Genomic DNA, 23,038 nt, shown 5'->3' with positions numbered 1-23,038 from the left:
ATAGAGACGGGGTCTAGGGGGTGGGGTCTATGTTGCCAGGACTGCACTAGAACTCCTGGGCTTAATCGATCCTCTTGCCCCCAACCTTTGTGCTGAGAATACAGGCTGTGAGGCACCGTGCCCCAACCTCCCAGCACCTTCCTTGATGCTCACTCCTGCTCAGCCCCTCAGTTAAGGTGCTGCACTACACCTGGTCCGCAGGGGGCCTCGGCCGGAACTCGCTTTCAGGTGGGTCTACAATTAGTTGGGAAACAACGGGTTGCAACGCCGACCTGGTCTGAGACATGAAGAGGGGTGAACTACCAGGGTTTCAAGGTTGGGGGACGTTAGGTCGGGCCTCTGGGGGTATGGGGTTGAGGCTGTGTTATTCCACAAATTGCATCCCAATTTTGCACAACTGAGCAAGAAAACCCTCCTCAGCCTTCCTTGAAACTAACATTAAGGTAGTGGTTAGGTGTTAAAAACTGTTCCATGTACTTTACTGGTTTAACTCGACAACCGTATGAGGTATACATGAGAAACCCGCATCCCACAGAAGTTAACTTGCTCAAGGTCACAGAGCCATTAAGCAGTGGTACTTGCAGTTTTGCAGCCTCTCATTTTCCACAGGTGGAAGTCATCGGTGGCCAGGCACACACTGTACCCACACATAACCCAGTTCTTCAGTGGGGTATCAGGACACCACATAGCCCTTAATTTTTAAGGGTGCCAGGCTCCTACTGCACACACTCATCCACCTGCACCTACACCCACACCGAACCAGAGCACTAAAATACAAGGAAACTTTTATTTTCAATTTTCATCAAGAAATTTGCTGTGGTTTTTTATGCTTTTGGTTGTTTTTTTTGTTTGTTTGTTTTTCCCACTTTATTTCATTTAGCCGCTCAGTGGCTAGAGCCGCTGGGTTCCTGGTATTAAAAAGATGCCAACAGAGGTAGCTGTGTCTCGCCCAGGGGCCCAGCCCACTCTGAATACCCCCAAAAAAGGAGAAAAGAAAACACAAAATAAACCAACAAAATAAAACCAAAAGGATGAAAAAATTCAGATCATTTTCTTCAAGCCTGGCAGGAACCCACAACAGTTTGTGTGTAACAGGCGTTACAGTGGGGAGAAGCCAGGGTCCAGAAGGCCAGCCCGCCAGCTCCTGCAGATGGCGCCGGCGCTACTGCTGCATGTCTCTCCTGCAGGAAGGGCACCACCGCCCCTCACTCCCTCCCCTCCCCCAGTGCGCTGGGGCTGTTCCTTTACAACATGGAAGATGGGCAGAAGGAAAGTGAGGGTCTCTCAGGCCCCCCGGGGAGAAGCTGGGACAAGAGAAAGTGAGGAAGGTCACTGCTCAGTGGTGGAGGTGGTATCAGTCTGCATCTTCACTGCTGCTGGGCTACCTAGAGAAGGAGACCCAAGGAGTCAGAATTCCAGATGATAGGAATCCACCCAATCTCAAAGGAATTCACTGACAGCCTACCCACCCAGTATTTAAAGCTAGGGACATACAACAAAGTTACAAGCTCCAGAATGGTTCTGCAGGAAGAGGTGGTGTCAAGAAGAAAATGGTCCTACCTGCTGTGGGGTAGGTTCGGGTGCCCGGTTTGCCAGGCGGCTGAGAATGTTACGCTCTGACATCTGTAACCTCACAGCAACTGGGGGAATTCGGGCAATGGTAGCTGGGAGTCGAGTCACATCGGCTTTCATGTCACTCAGCAGTTCTTCCAGCTGTTTCAGAACTGCAAAGGGAGAAAAATAGGTGGTGAGCTGTGGTGGCCAAGACTGAGCTCCCTCTACCCTAGTGGACCAGCATCACTTCTCAGTAACCAAGTGACTGTGATGTGTTATCTTCTGTCACCTGACCTGACCTCCACCATGTTCAAATTCCTGCTCCTCATATTCCAGTTCCAACTGTTCATGATTTTGTGCTCTTAAAAGTCACCTAAACCTTCACTATCCCTATTATTGTATTTCCTCTTCTTGAGAAGCTTATTCCTGTTTTTTCTCTTCTCTACCTTCAGAATCTGTCTCCCACCTCCATTATAACAGCATTCTTTTCCTTATTTCACCCTCCGCCTCCTCATAACCTTTTACTTTAATTAGAAACAAAATGTTGAAAGGGGTCTAGAATTTGAAGGGATCTTTTATCACCTGAAGTTACCTCTAAAGTATCCCAAATGACACTATATTATTCTGCTTTGCTTTCCATCTCAAGAACCTGAATATATTTAAAGTTAAAAGAGGTGGCTGGGCGCGGTGGCTCATGCCTGTAATCCCAGCACTTTGGGAGGCAGAGGCAGGTGGATCATCTGAGGTCAGGAGTTCGAGACCGGCCTGGCCAACATGGTGAAACCCCATCTCTACTAAAAATACAAAAAATTAGCCAGGCATGGTGGCGGGCGCCTGTAATCCCAGCAACTTGGGAAGCTGAGGCCTAAGAATCACTTGAACCCGGGAGGCGGAGGTTGTGGTGAACTGAGATCGCGCCATTGCACTCCAGCCTGGGCAACAAGAGCAAAACTCCATCTCAAAAAACAAACAAAAAAACAAAATTAGCAGGGCATGGTGGCGCATGCCTGAAATCCCAGCTACTCAGGAGGCTGAGGCAGGAGAATCACTTGAACCTGGGAGGCAAAGGTTGCAGTGAGCCGAGATCACGCCATTGCACTCCAGCCTGGGCAACAAGAGCAAAACTCCGCCAGGTGGCCAGGGCGGGGCACGGTGGCTCACGCCTATAATGCCAGCACTTTGGGAGGCAGAGGCAGGGAGACTACTTGAAGTCAGTCTGAGACCAGCTTTGCCAACATGGTAAAACCCCATCTCTACTAAAAATACTAAAAATACAAAAACTAGCTGCAAGTGGTGGCGCATGCCTATAGTCCCAGCTGCTCAGGAGGCTGAGGCAGGATAATTGCTTGAACCCAGGAGGCAGAGGTTGCAGTGGGCCATTGCACTCCAGCCTGGGCAACAGAGCTAGACTCCATCTCAAAAAGGAAAAAAAAAAAAAAAAAAAAAGGTGGCCGGGTACAGTGGCACATATTTGTAGTTCCAGCTACTCAGGAGGCTGAGGCAAGAGGATCACTTGAGTCCAGGAGTTCAAGACCCACCCGGGAAAAATGTTGAGAGCCCAACTCTTTTTTTTTTCCGGAGTCTCACTGTGGTGCCCAGGCTGATAGCCCGTGCAATGGCATGATCTTGGTTTACTGCAAACTCCACCTCCCAGTTTCAAGCGATTCTCTTGCCTCAGCCTCCTGAGCAGCTAGGATTACAGGCATGCGCCACCTGCCCAGCTAATTTTTCTATCTTTAGTAGAGATGGGGTTTCACCATGTTGGCCAGGCTGGTCTCGAACTCCTAACCTCGTGATCCACCCACCTTGGCCTCCCAAAGTGCTGAGATTACAGACGTCAGCCACCGCGCCCAGCCAAGAGCCCACCTCTTTAAAAAAAAAAAAAGGCAAAGTACTACTACTGTCCTTGATTGCCTCTAAGATACTAACTTCCCAAGGATGGCAAAGGTCCCTATCACCTCCTAAACTCCCAAAGGAGCTCTGAAAAAGCTTTGAAAACAATATATGTACATTGCGATGCAGTTAAATGAGGGAGGAGGCCTCATCAGCAGGAGGCAGGGGAGCCACTGGCTACCTTTGTGCAGGACTGCATTGGCTGGCTTGTTTCCTGCCATTGACTCCTTGGACAGGTGCTGATGACTTTCCGCCAAACACTCCACCTCAGCAAAGCGGGTGTTGAGGGCCATGGAAGGGTGAGAAGGGTCTTCTGACATGTTCAAGTAAGCAGCCCGGCGCAGCTGTTCCTCAATCACCAGAGCTTGTTCTAAGAGCTGGACAAGGGATAAGAGGAAATGGGAGTTCGACTGATAACTCACTATGCTCACTTCTGACTGGCCTCTCAGCTCACCTCATTGTTTCTGATAGTAGTAAGAACCTATGAATAATTTCATGGACAGCTCATTCCCACACCTAAGCAGTTTAACTTTGCCTTGTACCTTTTTTCTTTCCCTTTTTCAATGTCCTCGTTTTTAAAACTTTTTACCCTTTAGGTTCTCTTATACAAAAGCGATAAAAACTCAATTTAGAAAATAGAATATCAAAAATTAACAACAGATAATCCCACCTTCTAGAAATACATCCTGATGTTTTTCTTTTTAGGTTTTTTTGTGCATAGTTTTTTACATAACTGAGATCATACTATATACATATCCATAGTATGTTTTCATTTAGTTACACAGTTAAAATCTTCCTTTTTATCATCTACTCTTTATCAACTACTCTTCAAAAACACATTTTGGCTGGGCACAGTGGCTCACACCTGTAATCCCAGCACTTTGGGAGGCCGAGACGGGCAGATCACTTGAGGTCAGGAGTTCAAGACCAGCCTGGCCAACATGACAAAACCCCATTTCTACTAAAAACACAAAAATTAGCAAGGTATGGTAGTGCACACCTGTAACTGCTGCTGCTCAAGAGGCTGAGGCAGAATAATGCTTGAACCCGGGAGGCAAAGGTTGCAGTGAGCCGGGATCGTGCCACTGCACTCCAGCCTGAATGACAGAGGGAAACTCTGTCTCAAAAAAAGAGGGTTATTTTGCTATTTTAAAATATTTTTGTTGTTTATTTCCTCTTATCGCCATCTCACTTCCATTCCTCTGAAAAGCAGCCTTTCTAATATAGTAATACTGTGGCTTTTTGTGTAGGTTTTTAGACTGTGTTTTTGTTTCGTATGTACGTTTCTAAGTTACAGAATGATGTTTTCTGTACCTATAAAATGCTTTTCCTTCTCCCACTACCTACTTTTTAAAAGGTACACTTATGTTGTATGCACATGATTTTTGTTGCTTCTGTTGTTTAATGCCCCATGATATGAATACATGTTTTACCTATGCATTCTCCTAATGCTGAACATTTAGGTTACCTCTAGGCCCCCATCACCAAAAATCATACTGCAAACACACTCATGCATATGTCACCTGATGCAGCTGTATTAAAGGTTCTTTGAAATATATCCCAAGAGGCAGAATGTTGGTTCTTAATTTATGAAAAGATTTTAATTACTTAAAAAATATATTCATAAAACCTATGACTCAACATATGAGATTTCTCATGCCCTTCTCCTCTCCTAGGTCTGCCAGCACTTCTCTGCAGATGACTTGATGCTTCTCAAACATGTACCTTGAGCACTGGTTCTGATCCTACTAGTGTATGGTGATGGGGGTAGGAGTGGGAGGGGTGCTGATTTGTAAGAAATACCAAAACACTTGTCTAAAATTTGGTATCATTCTTTTCTACAAACTGCTCTCTCTTCTTAAATGACAATTCAACTTTCCAGTTGGACTCAGGCTCAAAATGTTATTTTCAGTCTTACTCTGTACCTCAAATCCAGTAAGTCAGGAGTTGGCGAGCTACAGCCTGTGGGCCAGCTCTGCCCCACCACCTGTTTTTATATGGCTGAAGAGCTAAGAATGGGTTTTACATTTTAAAATGGTTGGCAAAAAGTCAAAACAAGACTATTTCATGCCATTTAATGAGAATTATACAAAATTCAAATTGTAATATCCATAGATGAAATGCTGAAACACATCCTAACTTATTTGTTTATGTATCCCCTGTGGCTGCTTTCACACAATGAAGACGGAATTAAGTATGTACAACAGAGACCACATGTCCCACAAAGCCTGAAGCCTATCTGGCCCTTTAATAGAAAACGTTTGGTTGGGTGCAGTGGCTCACGCCTGTAATCCCAGCACTTTGGGAGGACAAGGCGGGCAGGTCACCTGAGGTCCAGAATTTGAGACCAGCCTGGCCAATATGGCAAAACGCCATCTCTACTAAAAACACAAAAATTAGCCAGGCATGATGGTACATGCCTGTAATCCCACCTACTCAGGAGGCTGAGGTAGGAGAATTGGTTGAACCCGGGAGGCGGAGGTTGCAAGTGAGCTGGGAGATGTCCCCACTGCACTCCAACCTGGGCAACAGCGAGACTGTCTCAAAAAAAAAAAGGGGGGGGGTTTTATTAACCATTTTTGGTTTGCGGGAGGGGAAAAAAGGTTTACTGACCCCTACAATAAGTCACTAAGTCCAGTAAATTCTTTGGTGTTTTGTTTCCTTTATCTTTACCCTTTTCATTTTCCACAACCAGCATCACAGCCCAGACCCTTAACACCTCATGATTATATGATAGTTTTATAATCTTATGAATGCTGTTTCCATTTCCCTTGGTCCTATCAAAACTCTGCTCACAAACTTTCAGTGGCTGCCCATTAACAATAGGGTAGGCCGGGCGCGGTGGCTCAAGCCTGTAATCCCAGCACTTTGGGAGGCCGAGACGGGCGGATCACGAGGTCAGGAGATCGAGACCATCCTGGCTAATACGGTGAAACCCCGTCTCTACTAAAAATACAAAAACTAGCCGGGCGAGGTGGCGGGCGCCTGTAGTCCCAGCTACTCGGAGGCTGAGGCAGGAGAATGGCGGAAACCCGGGAGGCGGAGCTTGCAGTGAGCTGAGATCTGGCCACTGCACTCCAGTCCGGGCGACAGAGCGAGACTCCGCCTCAAAAAAAAAAAAAAAAAAAAAAAACAATAGGGTAAAGTCCAAACTCTCTTATCTGGTGCCAAGAACCCACCTACTGACCTCTAGCTCTTCCACCTTTGTCTTTCCAACCTACCTCCCAACCATCACCCAACACAAATGTTTCCCCACAGCTCAACTGGGCTATTTGCTGTTTCCAGACATACTAAACTTTGCTGCCTCATGTCTTTGCCCAACCTAATCCCTTTGTTCAGATATCCTCTGTTCCTACCAAAAAATCTCCATCGCATTCCTCAAAATTTTATTCCAATGCCATCTTCTCCATAAAGCCATTTGTGAGTTCCCTCCATACTCCAAATCCTCTGGAGAACTTTTTTTTTTTTTTTTAAAGACAGGGTCTCGGAAGGCGCAGTGGCTCAGGCCTGTAATCTCAGCACTTTGGGAGGCCGAGGCGGGCAGACCACGAGGTCAAGAGATCGAGACCATCCTGGCCAATATGCTAAAACCCCGTCTCTACTAAAAATACAAAAATTAGAGGCTGAGGCAGGAGAATCACTTGAACCCAGGAAGCAGAGGTTGCAGTGAGCAGAGATCATGCTGCTGCACTCCAGCCTGGCAACACATCAAGACTCTGTCTCAATTAAAAAAAAAAAAATATATAGCATCTCACTCTAATGCCTAGGCTGGAGTGCAGTGGCACAATCTAGGCTCGTTGCAGCCTCCCGAGTAGCTGGAACTATGGGTGCACGCCACCAGAATTGGCGAATTTTTGTATTTTCTGTAGACGTGGCATTTTGCCATGTTGCCCAAGCTGGTCTCGAACTCCTGGACTCAAGCGATCGGTTATTTTAAAATGCTGGGATTAGCCACTGTGTCTGCCTCTCTGAGAACTTTTTCTTTTCTTTTTTGAGATGAGTCTCGCTCTGTCACCAGACTGGAGTGCAGTGGTGGGATCTCGACTCACTGCAACCTCCGCCTCCTGGTTTCAAGCAATTCTGGAGAACTTTTTTATGCCAATCAGCAATGTCTCTCCTGATATGCAGAATGGCATTCATTTGATTACACATGTGCTCCTACTTGAAACTGAAAGCTCCTTGAAAGCAGATACCATGCTTTGTCTCTTTATCCCTGGGCACATCATTGCTAAGTACATAATCCTTGAAGGCTTATTAGTGTACATTTCTTCCCCGATTATACTCAGTTTATGAGACAACAGACATGTCTTTTTCTTTTTTTTTTTTTTTCTTTTTTTTTGAGACAGAGTCTCACTCTGTTGCACAGGCTAGAGTGCCATGGCACAATCTTAGCTCAATGAAATCTCCACCTCCCGGCTTCAAGCAATTCTCCTGCATCAGCCTCCCAAAGTGCTGGGATTACAGGCGTGAACCACTGTGCCTGGCCCACACAGCTACTCTTTAGCCCAGAAAAAAGAACCAGGCCAAGCACCGTGGCTCACGCCTGTAATCCCAGCAATCTGGGTGGCCAAGGCAGGTGGATCACTTGAGGTCAGGAGTTTGAGACTAGCCTAGCAACATGGTGAAACCCCATCTCTACTAAAAATACCAAAAACAGCTGGGTGTGGTGGCGGGCACCTGTAATCCCAGCTACTCAGGAGGCTGAGGCAGGAGAATCACTTGAACCCAGGACACAGAGGTTGCAGTGAGAAAGAGACTGCATTCCAGCCTGGATGACAGAGACTCTGTCTCAAAAAAGAACCAGCAGCCCACTGACTGATACAGCTCTACCTCTTCAGAGATGCAATTCAATCCCACCTCTGTATCTTTCCTGAATACTCCAATCTACAGTGTTCCCCAAACAAACCCCTCTGCACTAGTGTCGCTCATTGGACCATAGTCACCTACAGCTCATGTACAGTTAGTTAACTTTCAAGTCTGTGTGTCTTCAACCCTAATGTGTAAGTTACTTGGAAGCAAAGCCTTCCACAGAATGAAGAAAGTGAGAACAGTGCGCTGGATGGACAGACTCCCTCCGCCGCCGGATGTTATGCACTTTCAAGTTTGTCACTTAAGCAATCAATATATTCCTCCCCAACCGCTCACCTTAAACCTTCGAGCTAGAAATTTATTCTTGATCTCTAAGAAATTGCCACGGTTCATTTCACCCTTGAAAGGCTCATTGAGGATGGCATAGCGTGGGTCATTCTGGATGTCTTGCCACCGGGCATAGCCATGGCTATTGGAAAAGTGCTCAGGAAAAACAAAACAAGAAAAGTAAGAACCTCAAACTAAGAGACCTTCAGAACCTTTCACCAAAAGCCTCAGTCCAGATTCAGGCAAAGGATACTTTATGATGCCGGCTAGTAGCCAGTAGTCATGCCGTCGATGCCAGATCTCATAAGTCTTCTTGGTAACTGTGGCTGCCCGCTCTTCATTCTGCCAAAGGGAGTGCAACTCTGAGGAGGAATTTAGGGAAGGTGGGGAGGGGAAGCAAACATCTGTGAGAATTGAAAATGCTACTTATTCTTGTCCCCCACCATCCCCTATCCCTGGATCCATCTTTATATAATTTGCTTCTGGCTTTCTCCACAGAACCCAGGGGAGTACACTATCAGTTTGGCATTCCCTCATCGAACAGAGGTAAAGTCCCTGTACCGTGGTTTCTGACAAGAACCCCAATTTCACATCAGATCCTTCTAACCCTGGTGGGCCCCTCATTTCCATACCAGTAAAACCACCATCTGCAATGTTGAACATGAAACGCTGTTTAATATTTTTCTTCTGTTTCTCATCATTCAGGTCCTTGGGGGTCTCTCCATTCTGAAGCATCACCTCTTTTTTCTCTTCTTCTTCTTTCTTCTCTTCTACAGAATGTAAGGAAGAAAAATGTCAGTTCCAGCCAAAGCCCAGCACCATCGCCCTGACCCAGAACACTGTATGCTACAAGAATCCATCCACCTCCACCCCTTCTCCACCTGGGTGTCTCTCAGACCCAGAAAATGGTGCCATTGGCCCACTGACAACTAAATGCGGGGACAGGTGCAGTCTTTTGGGATAAAATGGCTAGATGAGTATGGACAGGGAGGCAGGGCAGATACAGTCCTTGCTTCTGGTTTTAGAGTTCTTCTAAACCACAATCAACTTCTTCAAACACCCACCTTTGTCTTCTACCACAATAGGGGTCAGATCTATTGCTGACTTTTCCTCTACCTTCTCTACGTCAGCAACACCTAGGGGAAGAAATGTTATTGAAAATATACCTAAAGGAAGAATATTCTCCTCTGTTCCACACTATTATCCAATTGGATACACCTACATCTAAATGTCTGCGATGACAGTAATGTCAGCTGGGCATGGTGGCTCACGCCTGTAATCCTAGCATTTTGGGAGACAGTAGCGGGCAGATCACTTGAGGTCAGGAGTTCAAGACCAGCCTGGCCAACATGGGAAAACCCAATCTCTATTAAAAATACAAAAATTAGCCGGGTGCGGTGGCTCATGCCTATAATCCCAGCACTTTGGGAGGCCAAGGTGGATGGATCACCTGAGGTCAAGAGTTAGAAACCAGCCTGGACAACATGGTGAAACCCCGTCTCTACTAAAAATACAAAAATTAGCCAGGCGTGGTGGCTCACGCCTGTAATCCTAACACTTTGGGAGGCCGAGGTGGGTGGATCTCAAGGTCAGGAGTTCGTGACCAGCCTGGCCAACATGGTAAAACCCTGTCTCTACTAAAATACAAAAATTAGCCGGGCATGGTGGCGCGTGCTGTAATCCCAGCTACTCAGGAGGCTGAGGCAGGAGAATTGTTTGAACCCAGGAGGTGGAGGTTGCAGTGAGCCGAGATCATACCACTGCACTGCACATCAGCCTGGGCGACAGAGGAAGACTCCACCTCAAAAAAAAAAAAAAAAAAAAAAATTAGCCGGGCATGGTAACTACTCAGGAGACTGAGGCAGGAGAATCGCTTGAACCCAGGAGGTGGAGGTTGCAGTGAGCCAATATCGTGCCACTGCACTCCTGCCTGGGCAACAGAGTGAGACACTATCTCAATAAATAAATAAATAAATAATTAGCTGGGCATGGTTGTGGAATGCCTGTAATCCCAGTTACTCGGAGGCTGAGGCAGAAGAATCGCTTGAACCCGGGAGGCCCAAGTTGCAGTGAGCAGAGATCGTAACATAACATTGCACTCCCGCCTGGGTGACAGAGTGAGACTCCATCTCAAAAAATAAAAATAAATAAAGTCATAAGAGATAGGAAAACCTGCCACCTAAAATCAAGGGTGCAGGATTCTTCAGTGTATCGCTTCCTCCTGCTATCTCTACAGCCCCAGTGAAAATTCATGAGTGACCATGGTTCACACAGGGATCTGTAGTGCTTAAAAATATGGATACCAGCTAGGCACAGTAGCTCACGCCTATAATCCCAGCACTCTGAGAGGGCAAGGCAGGTGGATCACCTGAGGTCAGGAGTTCGAGACCAGCCTGACCAATATGGAGAAACCCCCTCTATTAAAAAATACAAAATTAGCTAGGCATGGTGGCACATGCCTGTAATCCCAGTTACTCAGGAGGCTGAGGCAGGAGAATCGCTTGAACTCAGGAGGCGAGGTTGCCGAGATCATGCCATTCATTACACTCCAGCCTGGGCAACAAGAATGAAACTCCTTTTTCTAAAAAAAAAAAAAAAAAAAAAAGGAAAAAAAAAGGCCAGGCACAGTGGCTCATGCCTGTAATCCTAACAATTTGGGAGGCCAAGGCGGGCAGATCACAAGGTCAGGAGATTGAGACCAGCCTGGTCAACATGGTGAAACCCTGTCTCTACTAAAAATACAAAAATTAGCTGGGCATGATGGCGTACGCCTGTAATCCCAGCTACTCGGGAAGCTGAGGCAGGAGAATCGCTTGAACCAGGGAGGTAGAGGTTGCAGTAAGCCAAGATTGCACCACAGCACTCCAGCCTGGCAACAGCGCAAGACTATCTCAAAAAAAAAAAAACCATGCGGATACCTTTACCTTTGGGCTCTGTCTCCATAGGTTCCTCTGTTCTCTCCTTCACCTCTGCCTTTTCCACTTTCTCCTCTCCCTCAGGGGGTTCAGCAACGACCTTTTCATCCTCTGAGGCAGGGGCAGGGGGCTGTGTACACTTCAAAGGAAAAAAAAACAAAAACAAAAAAGATGAAGCAGACAGGCCAGCAACTACAAGGAAGACTGGACTTACTCATTTGTCTTTAGTGTGGCATTCAGTCACCCCCATCTCTTACCTCAATGGCAGTCTCAGGGGCTACAGATTTAACCTCCTTTTCTCCTTCTATGCTCTCTTCTTCTTTGAGGCTATTTTCCTCTATTTTGATCCCATCTTCTGCAGAACAATAAGAGACAATCAATTAGGAAGAAGGTCCTACATCAGAGAGAAGGTCATTTCTTCCCAGTTTGTCTCATCTTAAATTGTCCTCTCGTGCCTTTAAGAGCCAGCCCTATTCTTAGGACGGCCCTCCTAAACTGAGAGGGAAATTGCTGTGTGTCCTGCCAGACTACCCTGTTAGAACTGAGCACAGAGGAGCAGAAAAATAGGCCAGGACAAAAAGAGAGGGACAGAAAATGACAGGACAGGCAGACTTACCAGCAGGTGGGGCAGGTGCCGGAGTGTTGGGCTGCGTATCCCCTGGAGTGGAGGGTGTAGGAGTCTTTGGGGACGGTGACCCTGGCTGGGACATTTTCTTGTTTTCCTCTACCTCAGCCAGTTCAGGCATGCTCCAGCGCCCATTAACATGTTCAAACTCCTGAACCTGTAGCAATGGGACAAGAAGTTGAAGACCCAATTCCAGCTGCAGGCTCCTTTCCTATTGGCCTTCCACTCTCCGCCTCCTGGGTTCAAGCAATTCTCCTGCCTCAGCCTCCTGAGTAGCTGGGATTACAGGTGCCCACCACCACACGCAGCTAATTTTTGTATTTTTAGTAGAGATGGGGTTCCGCCATGTTGGCCAGGCTGGCCTCAAACTCCTGGCCTCAAGTGATCTGCCCGCCTTGGCCTCCCGAAGTGCTGGGATTACAGGTGTGGGCCACCGCACCCGGCCCCCTAGAAACTTTTAACAATGGCAAGTGGCTCAGGGCTCACCTTCTTGCGAATCAAAGACATAACACCAATTCTAGTAAGGACATGCTGGCGAGACAGGCCTTCTCGGGGGACACCATCAGCAAAGGTCTCAGCCCCATCTGCCCCCGGCTCACATAAATGCCGCATAAAGAGAGAGACATATGCCCTGCGTAAAGAAGTAGAGAAATGAGTTCATCAGGGATCATGCTGACTCTTAAGATTCTTTTTCCATCCCTTCGTGAGGCATCATCACAGGCAATAACTATGGCTCCACCTTGAGGCCAAGCCCACCACTGCACTGGAAGGCTGATCTCCAGACCCCACAAGACCCAGATTCTCTTCCAGGGAAGCAAGGAACACATTACTAACAGCTTCACCTGCCAACTTCAACAGAGGAAACAGCCCACTTCCCTGCACAGCTGGGCCTAGAACCATGGAATGACCAGCTATGTAGCAGAAGAAGCCCTTGCTCTAGATCAGTCCACGCCAGCCCTCAACTCACTTGAACTCTTTCTCTGATTTGCCTCGCAGATCTCTTACAAGCCACTGGGTAGTAAAAGCATCCTGAGGTGGCATACCATATCGCATAATTGCGTTAAGAAAGGCTTTTCGCTGACGAGCATTAAAACCAAGTACCTAGGGGAAGAAGAAACCCAGGTGAGAGGGAGCAGGCTGCACTCCACCAAAGATCCAGTATCTATCTAGCACTCACCCACCCTTAGAATCGCATGGCACTTACTTCAATATTCCCACCGACACGGGCCAACAGAGGAGGCAATGGCTTATCTTTATCATTCCGCAGGCCCTTACGACTGGGCCTACGGGGAGCTGCAGGAAGAAAAAGATAAATGAGTGACACAGGTAGGATATGAAACAAAGCAACATTTAGAAAAACAACAAAAAAGCACAGCCCTCACCTTCTGAACGTTCATCAAAGTCTTCATCACCTTCCTCTGAAGCCACTGAGTAATCGGACTGGTTGTCGGACTGGTCGTCCTGCCAATCTGGAGGGAGAGAGGGCAGATGAGCGGGGCCCACTGCTCTAGTGGAACGGCCCATGGGTGGGGGGCGGGGCCGGCCACACACACCTCGGTCCTCCTGGGAGCCATCATTGTAGTTGACCTGTTTACGGATTCTTTTTCCTTTGCCCAGATTTCGGGCTAGATCTTCTTGCTGCTGCTCATAATGGTGCCGCAGCAATTTCTCCCAGTAGTCAGGATCCACACTTTCTTCCTGTTTAATGATTTCCCGTTCTACCTCCTCTTCCTCCTGGGACAGAGGGAGGGCCAGGACTCAGGAGTGCTGAAGTCAGCGCCACCAGCTACCCCTGGTCCTCATAGTTCCCACTCTGCTAGCTCCTTTTCATGACGGGACTCTTAAATAGTTGGTGTGCCTGTTTGGACCTACGAACTTAGAAGAAATTTAATTGAGAGTACATAGCTCCTCATAAATATGTATAGATTAGCAGTCAGCATAACTCAAGAAAAACATAGGATAGAGCCATTATCACAGGGAAGGATGAAGACACAGAATGCTTTCTTCTAACCCCTTGCACTGGTGCATATACAATCGGAAGATAGCAAAAAGAAAAAAGGTCAGAGCCTTAGCAAGGCAGAATGGAGAAGCTTCTGAAATACTGTAAAAGATTTTCATAAGAGAGAAGAGGACTATAAGCCTTTCTGTTCTTCATGAACTTCATAAAAGCTTACCAACTGTCTGCAAAACAAAAAGAATTATATATAGCCTCTTATGTCCCAAAAAGGTTGATACTCCTCTAAAAGTGAATTTTTTTCAGACACTTCAGGATCACTCACTGATTCCACATCCCTTATACTGGAATTAAACAGCTGCTAATCGCATAACATTAGAAACAACCTAAATGTCCATCATTATGGAACTAGTTAAATAAATTACAATCAGCCCTCTGCATCCATGGGTTCTGCACCTGTGGATTCAAACAACCATAGATGGAAAATATTCAGAGAAAAAACAAAATTATGTCCGTACTCAACATGTACAGACTTTTCTCTTGTTATGATTCCCTAATTAATGTGGCATTTACATTGCATTGGTATTACTTTTGTGTTTAAAAGGAAAAAAAAGTTTTTAGGTACATGTATGTGGGTGTACATATACATGTATGAATATATGTATAATTTGTATACACATAAAATATTTTTGTAAAGATACAAAAGGAACTGAAAACATTAGCTGTCCCCAAGAAGGGAACTAAACTGTTAGAGGACAGAAGAGAAAAGAGATACGTGTGTGTACCTATAAATACATATATGTTTTTTTTTTTGAGAGAGGGTCTAGCTGTGTTGTCTAGGCTAGAGTACAGTGGCATCATTATGGCTCACTGCAGCCTCGACCACCAGGTTTAAGTGATCCACACAGCTAGAACCACAGCATGAGCAACCACACTCAGCTCATGTTTTTATTACTTAGAGACAGAATTTCACCATGCTGCCCAAGTTGGTCTCCAACTCCTGGGCTCAAGCGGCCCTTCCGCCTCAGCCTCCCAAAGTACTGGGATTCTAGGCATGAGCCACCACGTCTTGCCCTTTCGTGTATTTTGAGCTATGTAAATTACTATCTATTAAAAATAAAACTTAAAAAATTTTTAAAAGAAGTCAACAGCAGCTGCAGTCACTGATCAAAGAATAATGTGTATACTTGTGTAGTCACCAACAAGGATGATCCACTTATCATGTGCTCTCCCGTCAATCACTTCTATTACGTTCACTGCCACTGAAAGGAATGTGAGCATTCTATTAGTAGGGTCGTTTCTGATTGAACACTATAGTATACAGACCTACGTCAGACCATTCAGCCACACTTACATATAAACTGAGGTTGGGCACATTACCTTCAAGAACAAAATCACAGGTGAGTATCAGGGAAACACAGCAGGGGGATGGTTCTGAGGTGGGAGAATGAGAAAAGATGACAAAGACCACCAGAACCAACGCCAATTCAAAGAATCCTGAGCTGAGTGGTTTACAGCAGACCAGAAGAAAAAGGAAATTTTATTTTTCCATTTCATACTCTTCTACATCATTTGGGAGAGAAAAACATTAAAACAAGCCACAGATTCCTCACATACTATTTTCTTTTTTTTACTATAAAAGACCAAGAAAGAGAAGGGAGGAGAATAAAAAGGTATAGACCGATTCTAATTTTTTTTTTTTTTTGAGACGGAGTCTCACTCTGTCGCCGGGCTGGAGTGCAGTGGCGCAATCTCGGCTTCACTGCAACCTCCACCTCCCGGGTTTCAAGTGATTCTCTGCCTCAGCCTCCCAAGTAACTGGGACTACAGGTGCCCGCCACCACACCCAGCTAATTTTTGTATTTTTAGTACAGACAGGGTTTCACCATGTTGGCCAGGATAGTCTCCATCTCCTGACCTCGTGATCCACCCACCTCGGCCTCCCAAAGTGCTGGGACTACAGGCGTGAGCCACTGCACCTGGCCCGATTCTAACCTTTAAAAAAACACAAGGAGGGGCTGGGCACAGTGGCTCATGCCTGTAATCCCAGCACTTTGGGAGGCCGAGGCAGATGGATCATGAGGTCAGGAGATCGAGACCATCCTGACTAACACAGTGAAACCCCGTCTCTACTAAAAATGCAAAAAATTAGCTGGGCGTGGTGGCACATGCCTGTAGTCCCAGCTATTCGGGAGGCTGAGGCAGGAGAATTGCTTGAACCCGGGAGGTGGAGGTTGCAGTGAGCCAAGATCATGGCCGGGCGCGGTGGCTCAAGCCTGTAATCCCAGCACTTTGGGAGGCCGAGACGGGCGGATCACGAGGTCAGGAGTTCGAGACCATCCTGGCTAACACGGTGAAACCCTGTCTCTACTAAAAAATACAAAAAAAGCTAGCCGGGCGAGGTGGCTGGCGCCTGTAGTCCCAGCTACTTGGGAGGCTGAGGCAGGAGAATGGCGTAAACCCGGGAGGCAGAGCTTTCAGTGAGCTGAGATCCGGCCACTGCACTCCAGCCCGGGCGACAGAGCGAGACTCCGTCTCAAAAAAAAAAAAAAAAAAAAAAAAAAAGATCACACCACTGCTCTCCAGTCTGGGCGAGAGAGCAAGACACTGTCTCAAAAAAAAAAGAAAAAAAAAACACACACAAGGAGGCCAGGCATGGTGGCTCATGCCTATAATCCCACCACTTTGGGAGGCCGAGGCAGGCGGATCACTGAGGTCAGGAGTTCTAGAGTACCCCAGCAAACATGGTAAAACCCCGTTTCTACTAAAACTATAAAAAAATTAGCCAGGCATGATGGTGCGTACCTGTAATCTCAGCTACTTGGGAGGCTAAGGCAGGAGAATTGTTTGAACCCAGAAGTGGAGGTTGCAGTGGGCCGTGATCCCACCACTGCACTCCAGCCTGGGCAACAGAGCAAGACTCTGTCTCAAAAAAAAACATACGTAAGGCCGGGGCAGTGGCTCACGCCTGTAATCCCAGCACTTTGGGAGGCCAAGGTGGGTGGATCACAAGGTCAGGAGATCAAGATCATCCTGGCTAACATGGTGAAACCTCGTCTCTAATAAAAACACAAAAGAAATGAGACAGGTGTGGTGGCAGGCGCCTGTAGTCCCAGCTACTCAGGAGGCTGAGGCAGCAGAATTGCTTGAACCCGAGAGGCGGAGCTTTCAGTGGGCTGAGATCGCACTACTGCACTCCAACCTGGGGGAGAGAGCAGGACTCCATCTCAAAATAAATAAATAAATAAATAAATAAAATAAGCACATAAAAATAAACACAAGGAGACCTGGTGCAGTGGCTAACACCTGTCATTCCAGTGCTTTGGGAGGCCAAGGCAGGAGGACTGCTTAAGGCCAGGAGTTCAAGACCATCCTGGGCAACACAGCAAGACATCGCTAAAAACATTTAAAAAATTAACCAGGTCTGGTAGCACACATCTACTAGGGTCACTCTTCAGCCCAGGAGTTTAAGGTTGCTGAGCTATGATTGTGCCATTGCACTCCAGCCTGGATGACAAAGCAAGACCCTGTCTCTTTTTTTGTTGTTTTTTTCTCTTCAGACAGAGTCTGGCTCTGTCACCAGACTGGAATGCAATGGCGTGATCTCAGCTCACTGCAACCTCCGCCTCCTAGGTTCAAGCGATTCTCCTGCCCCAGCCTCCTGAGTAGCTGGGACTACAGGTGTGCTCCATCATGCCTGGCTAATTTTTTTATTTTTAGGAGAAACTGGGTTTCACCGTGTTGGCCGGGCTGGTCTCAAACTCCTGGCCTCAAGTGATCTATCTGCCTGTCTCGGCCTCCCGAAGTGCTGGGATTACAGACTTGAGCCACTACACCTGGTAGAGACCCTGTCTCTTAAATAAAAACCAGAAAACACAAAGAGACAGATTATCTAGGATCTTCTGCCTTTTCTCTAGAGAGATGAGGTAGCATTCAAAATTTTATGTGTAAGGTTTAATAAAACACATAAGAGAAAATGACATTCTGGTAAAGAGCCAAAATAACTGTTGTGAGAATATTTGGTTATAAGTTTTCTGACAACCAAGGCAAAGATGAAAATCTGATTAGTCATGTTATCAGCCTTGTTTTCAAAGGAAGAGGTGTATCAATTCATCAACGTAAGAATTTACCTACAGATATTTTCCTCTTGTCTCAAATACCACCTTGGTCTCAATTCCAATTTTCAGACCAATCACCAAGCACAGGATTGCCTTGGATTCATACTCACCCCCATTTCTTCTTCCCGTACCACATACTGGGCCACTTTGAATGAGCTCAAATATTCATTCATGCCCTGCAATTCTGTGTCTTCAGTCTCATCCTGGTTACGGTCCAGCAGCCGTTCAATGGCCTTATCATCGTAGTGGATAACACTGCTATCTTCTCCCTCTTTGTTGTCTCCTCCTATAAAAAACCAAGGGCCCACATCCCCAAAGTCAGCTTCAGCAGCTGCAGTGGAAAAAGCAAGTCCCACAAGACCCTTGGTATCAAAGATTCTCCCTAATCTTTAGAGAGGCCAAGCCCCACACCAAAATATAAGTTCCTGACTAGCTCACCTCCATCAGTGGCTTCATCCTTGAAAAGTTCCTCAGTGCCAAATTTGAGGATATCATCAAGCTCCTGTTTGGACATAGATCCAGTCTTGGAGCCCAGCCCAGGCCGTACCACTAGATGCGTCAGCATCATTTTCTTCTTTGCCACCTGCGTGATGCGCTCCTCAACTGACGCACGGGTCACAAACCGGTAGATCATTACCTTTTTATTTTGCCCAATCCGGTGAGCTCTGCTAAAGGCCTGGAGTTGAGCAGGAAATAAAGCCAGAAATTGTATTTTCCTGGTGCCACTCTTATCCTGACTTCCACATAGTATTCTAAATTCAGCACAAGACAAGGTCCACAGCCTGCCTTCATAGGAAACTTCCTTTTGCACCCCTGCCTCCAGACACCACCCTCTAACATGTTACCCAAAACAGGACCACAGCTAACCAAATTCTCTGGCTTACACAATAAGGTAAACAACACAAAAAGAATCTGTTGTTTCTCACCTAAAAACCTAATTCCAGATGGTAGAATGCTCATAGAGGCCACTATGCCTCCAACATGTTACTTATTAAGGCTGCCTGCTGCCTCTGCTCACCTGAATGTCATTATGGGGGTTCCAGTCAGAGTCATAGATAATAACTGTGTCAGCAGTGGCCAGATTGATTCCAAGGCCCCCAGCTCGAGTGGAAAGCAAGAAGCAGAACTGCTGAGCACCTGGTGCTAATAAAGGAACCAAAAACACCATTAGAAGTGTCTCCTAAATTCCAATTCACAAATGTAGTTTAAAAAACTAAGCCGGGGCGGTGGCTCACGCCTGTAATCTCAGCACTTTGGGAGGCAGACGCAGGTGGATCATTAGAGATCAGGAGTTCAAGACCAGCCTGGCCAACATGGTGAAACCCTGCCTCTACTAAAAATACAAAAATTAGCCAGGCATGGTGGTGTACACCTGTAGTCCCAGCTACTCGGGAGGCTGAGGCAGGATAATCGCTTGAACCTGGTAGGCAGAGTTTGCAGTGAGCAGAGATTGCACCACTGCACTTCGGCCTGGGCAACAGAGCGCGAGACTCCATCTCAAAAAAACAAAGAAAAATTAGCTGGGCATGGTGGTGCACACCTGTAGTCCCAGCTACTCAGGAAGTTGAGGCAGGAGAATCACTTGAGCCCAAGAGTTTAAAGTTATAGTGATCTTTGACTGTGCTACTGCAGTCCAGCCTGGGCAACAGGGCAAGACCCCATCTCTTAAAGAAAAATGTCAGAATAGGCCAGGTGCAGTGGCTCACGCCTATAACTCCAACACTTTGGGAGGCTGAGGTGGGCAGATCACCTGAGGTCAGGAGTTCGAGACTAAGCTGGCCAACATGGTGAAATCCTGCCTACTAAAAATACAAAATTAGTCAGGTATGGTGGCAGTCACCTATAATTCCAGCTACTTGAGAGGCTGACGCAAGAGAATCGCTTGAACCCAGGAGGCGAAGGTAAAAAAGAAAGAATGTCAGAATATAAAACCTCATTAGACAAACACCACAGTAATAATCATTGTAAGCAAAGTCCACTGATGGATACTAAAATCAGTATGAAAGTTGAAGGAGAAACAGGACACTGACATAGTCTCAAGTATCTCCCTCAAGCTATTTATCAATCACAATTGAGAACAAGAGAAACTTTACACTGCAGAAACTCAACAGACACTACCTTAACCAGTGATCAAGTCATTACCAGTAAGGGGACATAACACATCATGTCCGTGCCCCAGTATGATGCATTGAAAAGGAAACATCATCGGCCGTGTGCAGTGGCTCACAAGGTCAGGAGATCGAGACCATCCTGGCCAACATGGTGAAACCTCGTCTCTACTAACAGTACAAAAATTAGCCGGGCATGGTGGCGGGCACCTGTAATCTCAGCTACTTGGGAGGCTGAGGCAGGAGAATGGCTTGAACCGGGGCAGAGGTTGCAGTGAGCCAAGATCGCACCACTGCACTCCAGACTCCAGCCTGGTAACAGAGCAAGACTGTCTCAAAAAGAAAAGAAAAGAAAAGGACACAACGTCACCTCTGTGGCACTCCTGCACAAAATGTCTAATTTAATCAAGAGAAAACATCACACCAACCCAGACTTAGAGCCATGCTACAAAATAACTGACCAGTGTTCATCAAAAGTATTGCTATTGACCGGGCGCAGTGGCTCGCACCTGTAATCCCAGCACTTTGGGAGGCCGAGGCAGGCGGATCACCTGAGGTCAGGAGTTCGAGACCAGCCTGGCCAACATGGTGAAACCGTCTCTACTAAAAATACAAAAATCTGCTGGGCGTGGTGGTGCACGCCTGTAATCTCAGCTACTCAGGAGGCTGAGACAGGAGAATCGCTTGAACCCAGGAGGCACAGGTTGCAATGAGTCAAGATCGCGCCACTGCACTCCAGTCTGGGCAACAGAGTGAGACTCCATCTCAAAAAAAAGTCTGTATCATGTAAGAAAAAGAAAAAAAATGTCATAGATAGCAGGAAGCACAATAACTAAATGAAACATGGGACCTGGGATTGGATCCTGAAACAGAAAATAGACATCAGGAAAAATTGGTGACATTCATTGAAGGTCTGTCATTTATAGTATAATACCAATGATAATTTCCTAGTTTTGATCACTGTACTGCAGTTATACAAGTTATTATTAAGCTAGCTAGTTGAACAGTATACATGAACTCTCTGTGCTGTTTTGCAACTTTTTTCTAAGTCTAAAATTAAAATAAAAAGTTTTTTTAAAACAAGTAGTAGTGACACTGAGTACAGTGGCTTATGCCTATCATCTCAATACTTTGGGAGGCCAAGGCAGGAGGACTGCTTGAGCCCAAAAGTTTGTGATCGGCCTGGACAACATGGCAAGACCCCATCTCTACAAAAAAATTTTTTTAGGCCGGGCGCGGTGGCTCAAGCCTATAATCCCAGCACTTTGGGAGGCCGAGACGGGCAGATCACAAGGTCAGGAGATCGAGACCATCCTGGCTAACACAGTGAAACTCCGTCTCTACTAAAAAAATACAAAAAACTAGCCAGGCGAGATGGCGGGCGCCTGTAGTCCCAGCTACTTGGGAGGCTGAGGCAGGAGAATGGCGTGAACCCGGGAGGCGGAGCTTGCAGTGAGCTAAGATCCGGCCACTGCACTCCAGCCTGGGCGGCAGAGCGAGACTCCGCCTCAAAAAAAAAAAAAAAAATTTTTTTTAATTAGCTAGGTACAGTGGCTCAAGCCTATAGCCCCAGCTAGTTGGGAGGCTGAAGCAGCAGGATCACTTAAGCCTGGATGTGGGTCCAGGTTGTAGTAAGCCATGATCGTGCCACTGCTCTCCAGCCTCCGCAACAGAGTGAGACCCCATTTCGAATAAACAGAACAAAACAGGCTGGGCGTGGTGGCTCGTGCCTGTAATCTCAGTACTTTGGGAGGCCAAGGCGGGCGGATCATGAGGTCAGGAGATCGAGACCATCTTGGCCAACATGGTGAAACCCCATCTCTACTAAAAATACAAAAATTAGGTGGGCGTGGTGGCATGCACCTATAGTCCCAGCTACTTGGGAGGCTGAGGCAGAAGAATCACTTGAACCCAGGAAGCAGAGTTTGCAGTGAGCCGAGATCGCACCATTGCACTCCAGCCTGGGCAACAGAGCAAGATTCCATCTCAAAAAAAACAAAAAACAAAACCAAATCCTAGTAGTGTCTACTGAGGCAGATAAGTCTGCTAGTAACTTGCTATTTGAGCTTGAACAAGTCCTGACCCCTTGCTTGCCCTCAAGATACAATGCTTTCTTCTTTCTAGCAGAAAGAACAAAGACCCCAAAGGAAAAAATCTCCTAGGAATAATCCAATACATTCTTCCATTTGAGACATTCAAAACCTTTACTCTTCCATCTCAAATGACAAAGCCCGAAAAGAACTACACAGAATAGGAGATGCACAAGAAGTTACAGAGGATTCCTGAAACTAAACAACTTCTCTCTCACCATTGAAGCGGTCAATGGCCTCTTGCCGCATGTTCCCAGTGATTCCACCATCGATGCGTTCGTATTTATAACCTTCATGTTCCAAGAAATCCTCTAGCAAGTCTAGCATCTTGGTCATCTGTAAAAGGAGCATGGTTTAATTATGGAAGAGTCAGATGGTAATCCCTTTCCTGAGGTCAGTGAGGGTTGTCTATGACTGTTCCCTAAAACTCCCAGTCCACATGATACCTGGGAAAAGATGAGTACACGATGCCCACCCTCCTTAAGGTTCTTGAGCATTTTCTGCAGCAGCAATAATTTCCCAGATGCTCTGATTAGGGCACTGCCATCATACATGCCATTAGGCATCTTAGGGGCTTCCTGAGAACAAAAGCGAAGAAAAAAATATTAAAAGAAAGCACATATGGAGGAGTCCCAACCCAGGGAA

The 23,038-nt window shown here is 46.5% G+C and overlaps 1 protein-coding gene and 1 non-coding gene across 9 annotated transcripts in view; both read right to left on the bottom strand.

Annotated features, from left to right (window-relative positions):
- Window positions 1–768: 768 nt before the first annotated feature.
- Window positions 769–23,038, bottom strand: part of CHD4 (chromodomain helicase DNA binding protein 4) — a 44,825-nt gene continuing 22,555 nt past the window's right edge. For 3 of the 8 annotated variants that reach the window (XM_033223073.1, XM_033223078.1, XM_033223076.1), the window contains exons 21-40: window positions 22,840–22,971; window positions 22,612–22,729; window positions 19,214–19,338; window positions 18,634–18,871; window positions 18,306–18,481; window positions 13,677–13,857; window positions 13,506–13,592; window positions 13,328–13,416; window positions 13,091–13,224; window positions 12,610–12,754; window positions 12,115–12,280; window positions 11,756–11,853; window positions 11,508–11,637; window positions 9,648–9,719; window positions 9,216–9,353; window positions 8,837–8,945; window positions 8,593–8,725; window positions 3,626–3,824; window positions 1,561–1,724; window positions 769–1,385 (exon numbers count right to left, since the gene is read on the bottom strand). In XM_033223073.1, the coding sequence (XP_033078964.1) occupies window positions 1,368–1,385; window positions 1,561–1,724; window positions 3,626–3,824; window positions 8,593–8,725; window positions 8,837–8,945; window positions 9,216–9,353; window positions 9,648–9,719; window positions 11,508–11,637; window positions 11,756–11,853; window positions 12,115–12,280; window positions 12,610–12,754; window positions 13,091–13,224; window positions 13,328–13,416; window positions 13,506–13,592; window positions 13,677–13,857; window positions 18,306–18,481; window positions 18,634–18,871; window positions 19,214–19,338; window positions 22,612–22,729; window positions 22,840–22,971 (2,652 nt within the window). In that variant the 3' untranslated portion in view covers window positions 769–1,367. Of the gene's footprint in view, window positions 1,386–1,560; window positions 1,725–3,625; window positions 3,825–8,592; window positions 8,726–8,836; window positions 8,946–9,215; window positions 9,354–9,647; window positions 9,720–11,507; window positions 11,638–11,755; window positions 11,854–12,114; window positions 12,281–12,609; window positions 12,755–13,090; window positions 13,225–13,327; window positions 13,417–13,505; window positions 13,858–18,305; window positions 18,482–18,633; window positions 18,872–19,213; window positions 19,339–22,611; window positions 22,730–22,839; window positions 22,972–23,038 lie in introns of all 8 variants that reach the window. The other 5 variants (XM_033223071.1, XM_033223072.1, XM_033223075.1 and 2 more) reach the window with 4 other exon arrangements.
- LOC117091244 lies at window positions 11,939–12,075 on the bottom strand. Its single transcript, XR_004440351.1, has one exon.

Source organism: Trachypithecus francoisi, unplaced genomic scaffold (assembly GCF_009764315.1).
Source record: "Trachypithecus francoisi isolate TF-2019V2 unplaced genomic scaffold, Tfra_2.0 Lachesis_group11, whole genome shotgun sequence".
NCBI lineage: Eukaryota > Metazoa > Chordata > Mammalia > Primates > Cercopithecidae > Trachypithecus > Trachypithecus francoisi.
Note: the sequence above shows the minus strand (reverse complement) of the source record. Positions and strands in the feature narration are given on the sequence as shown.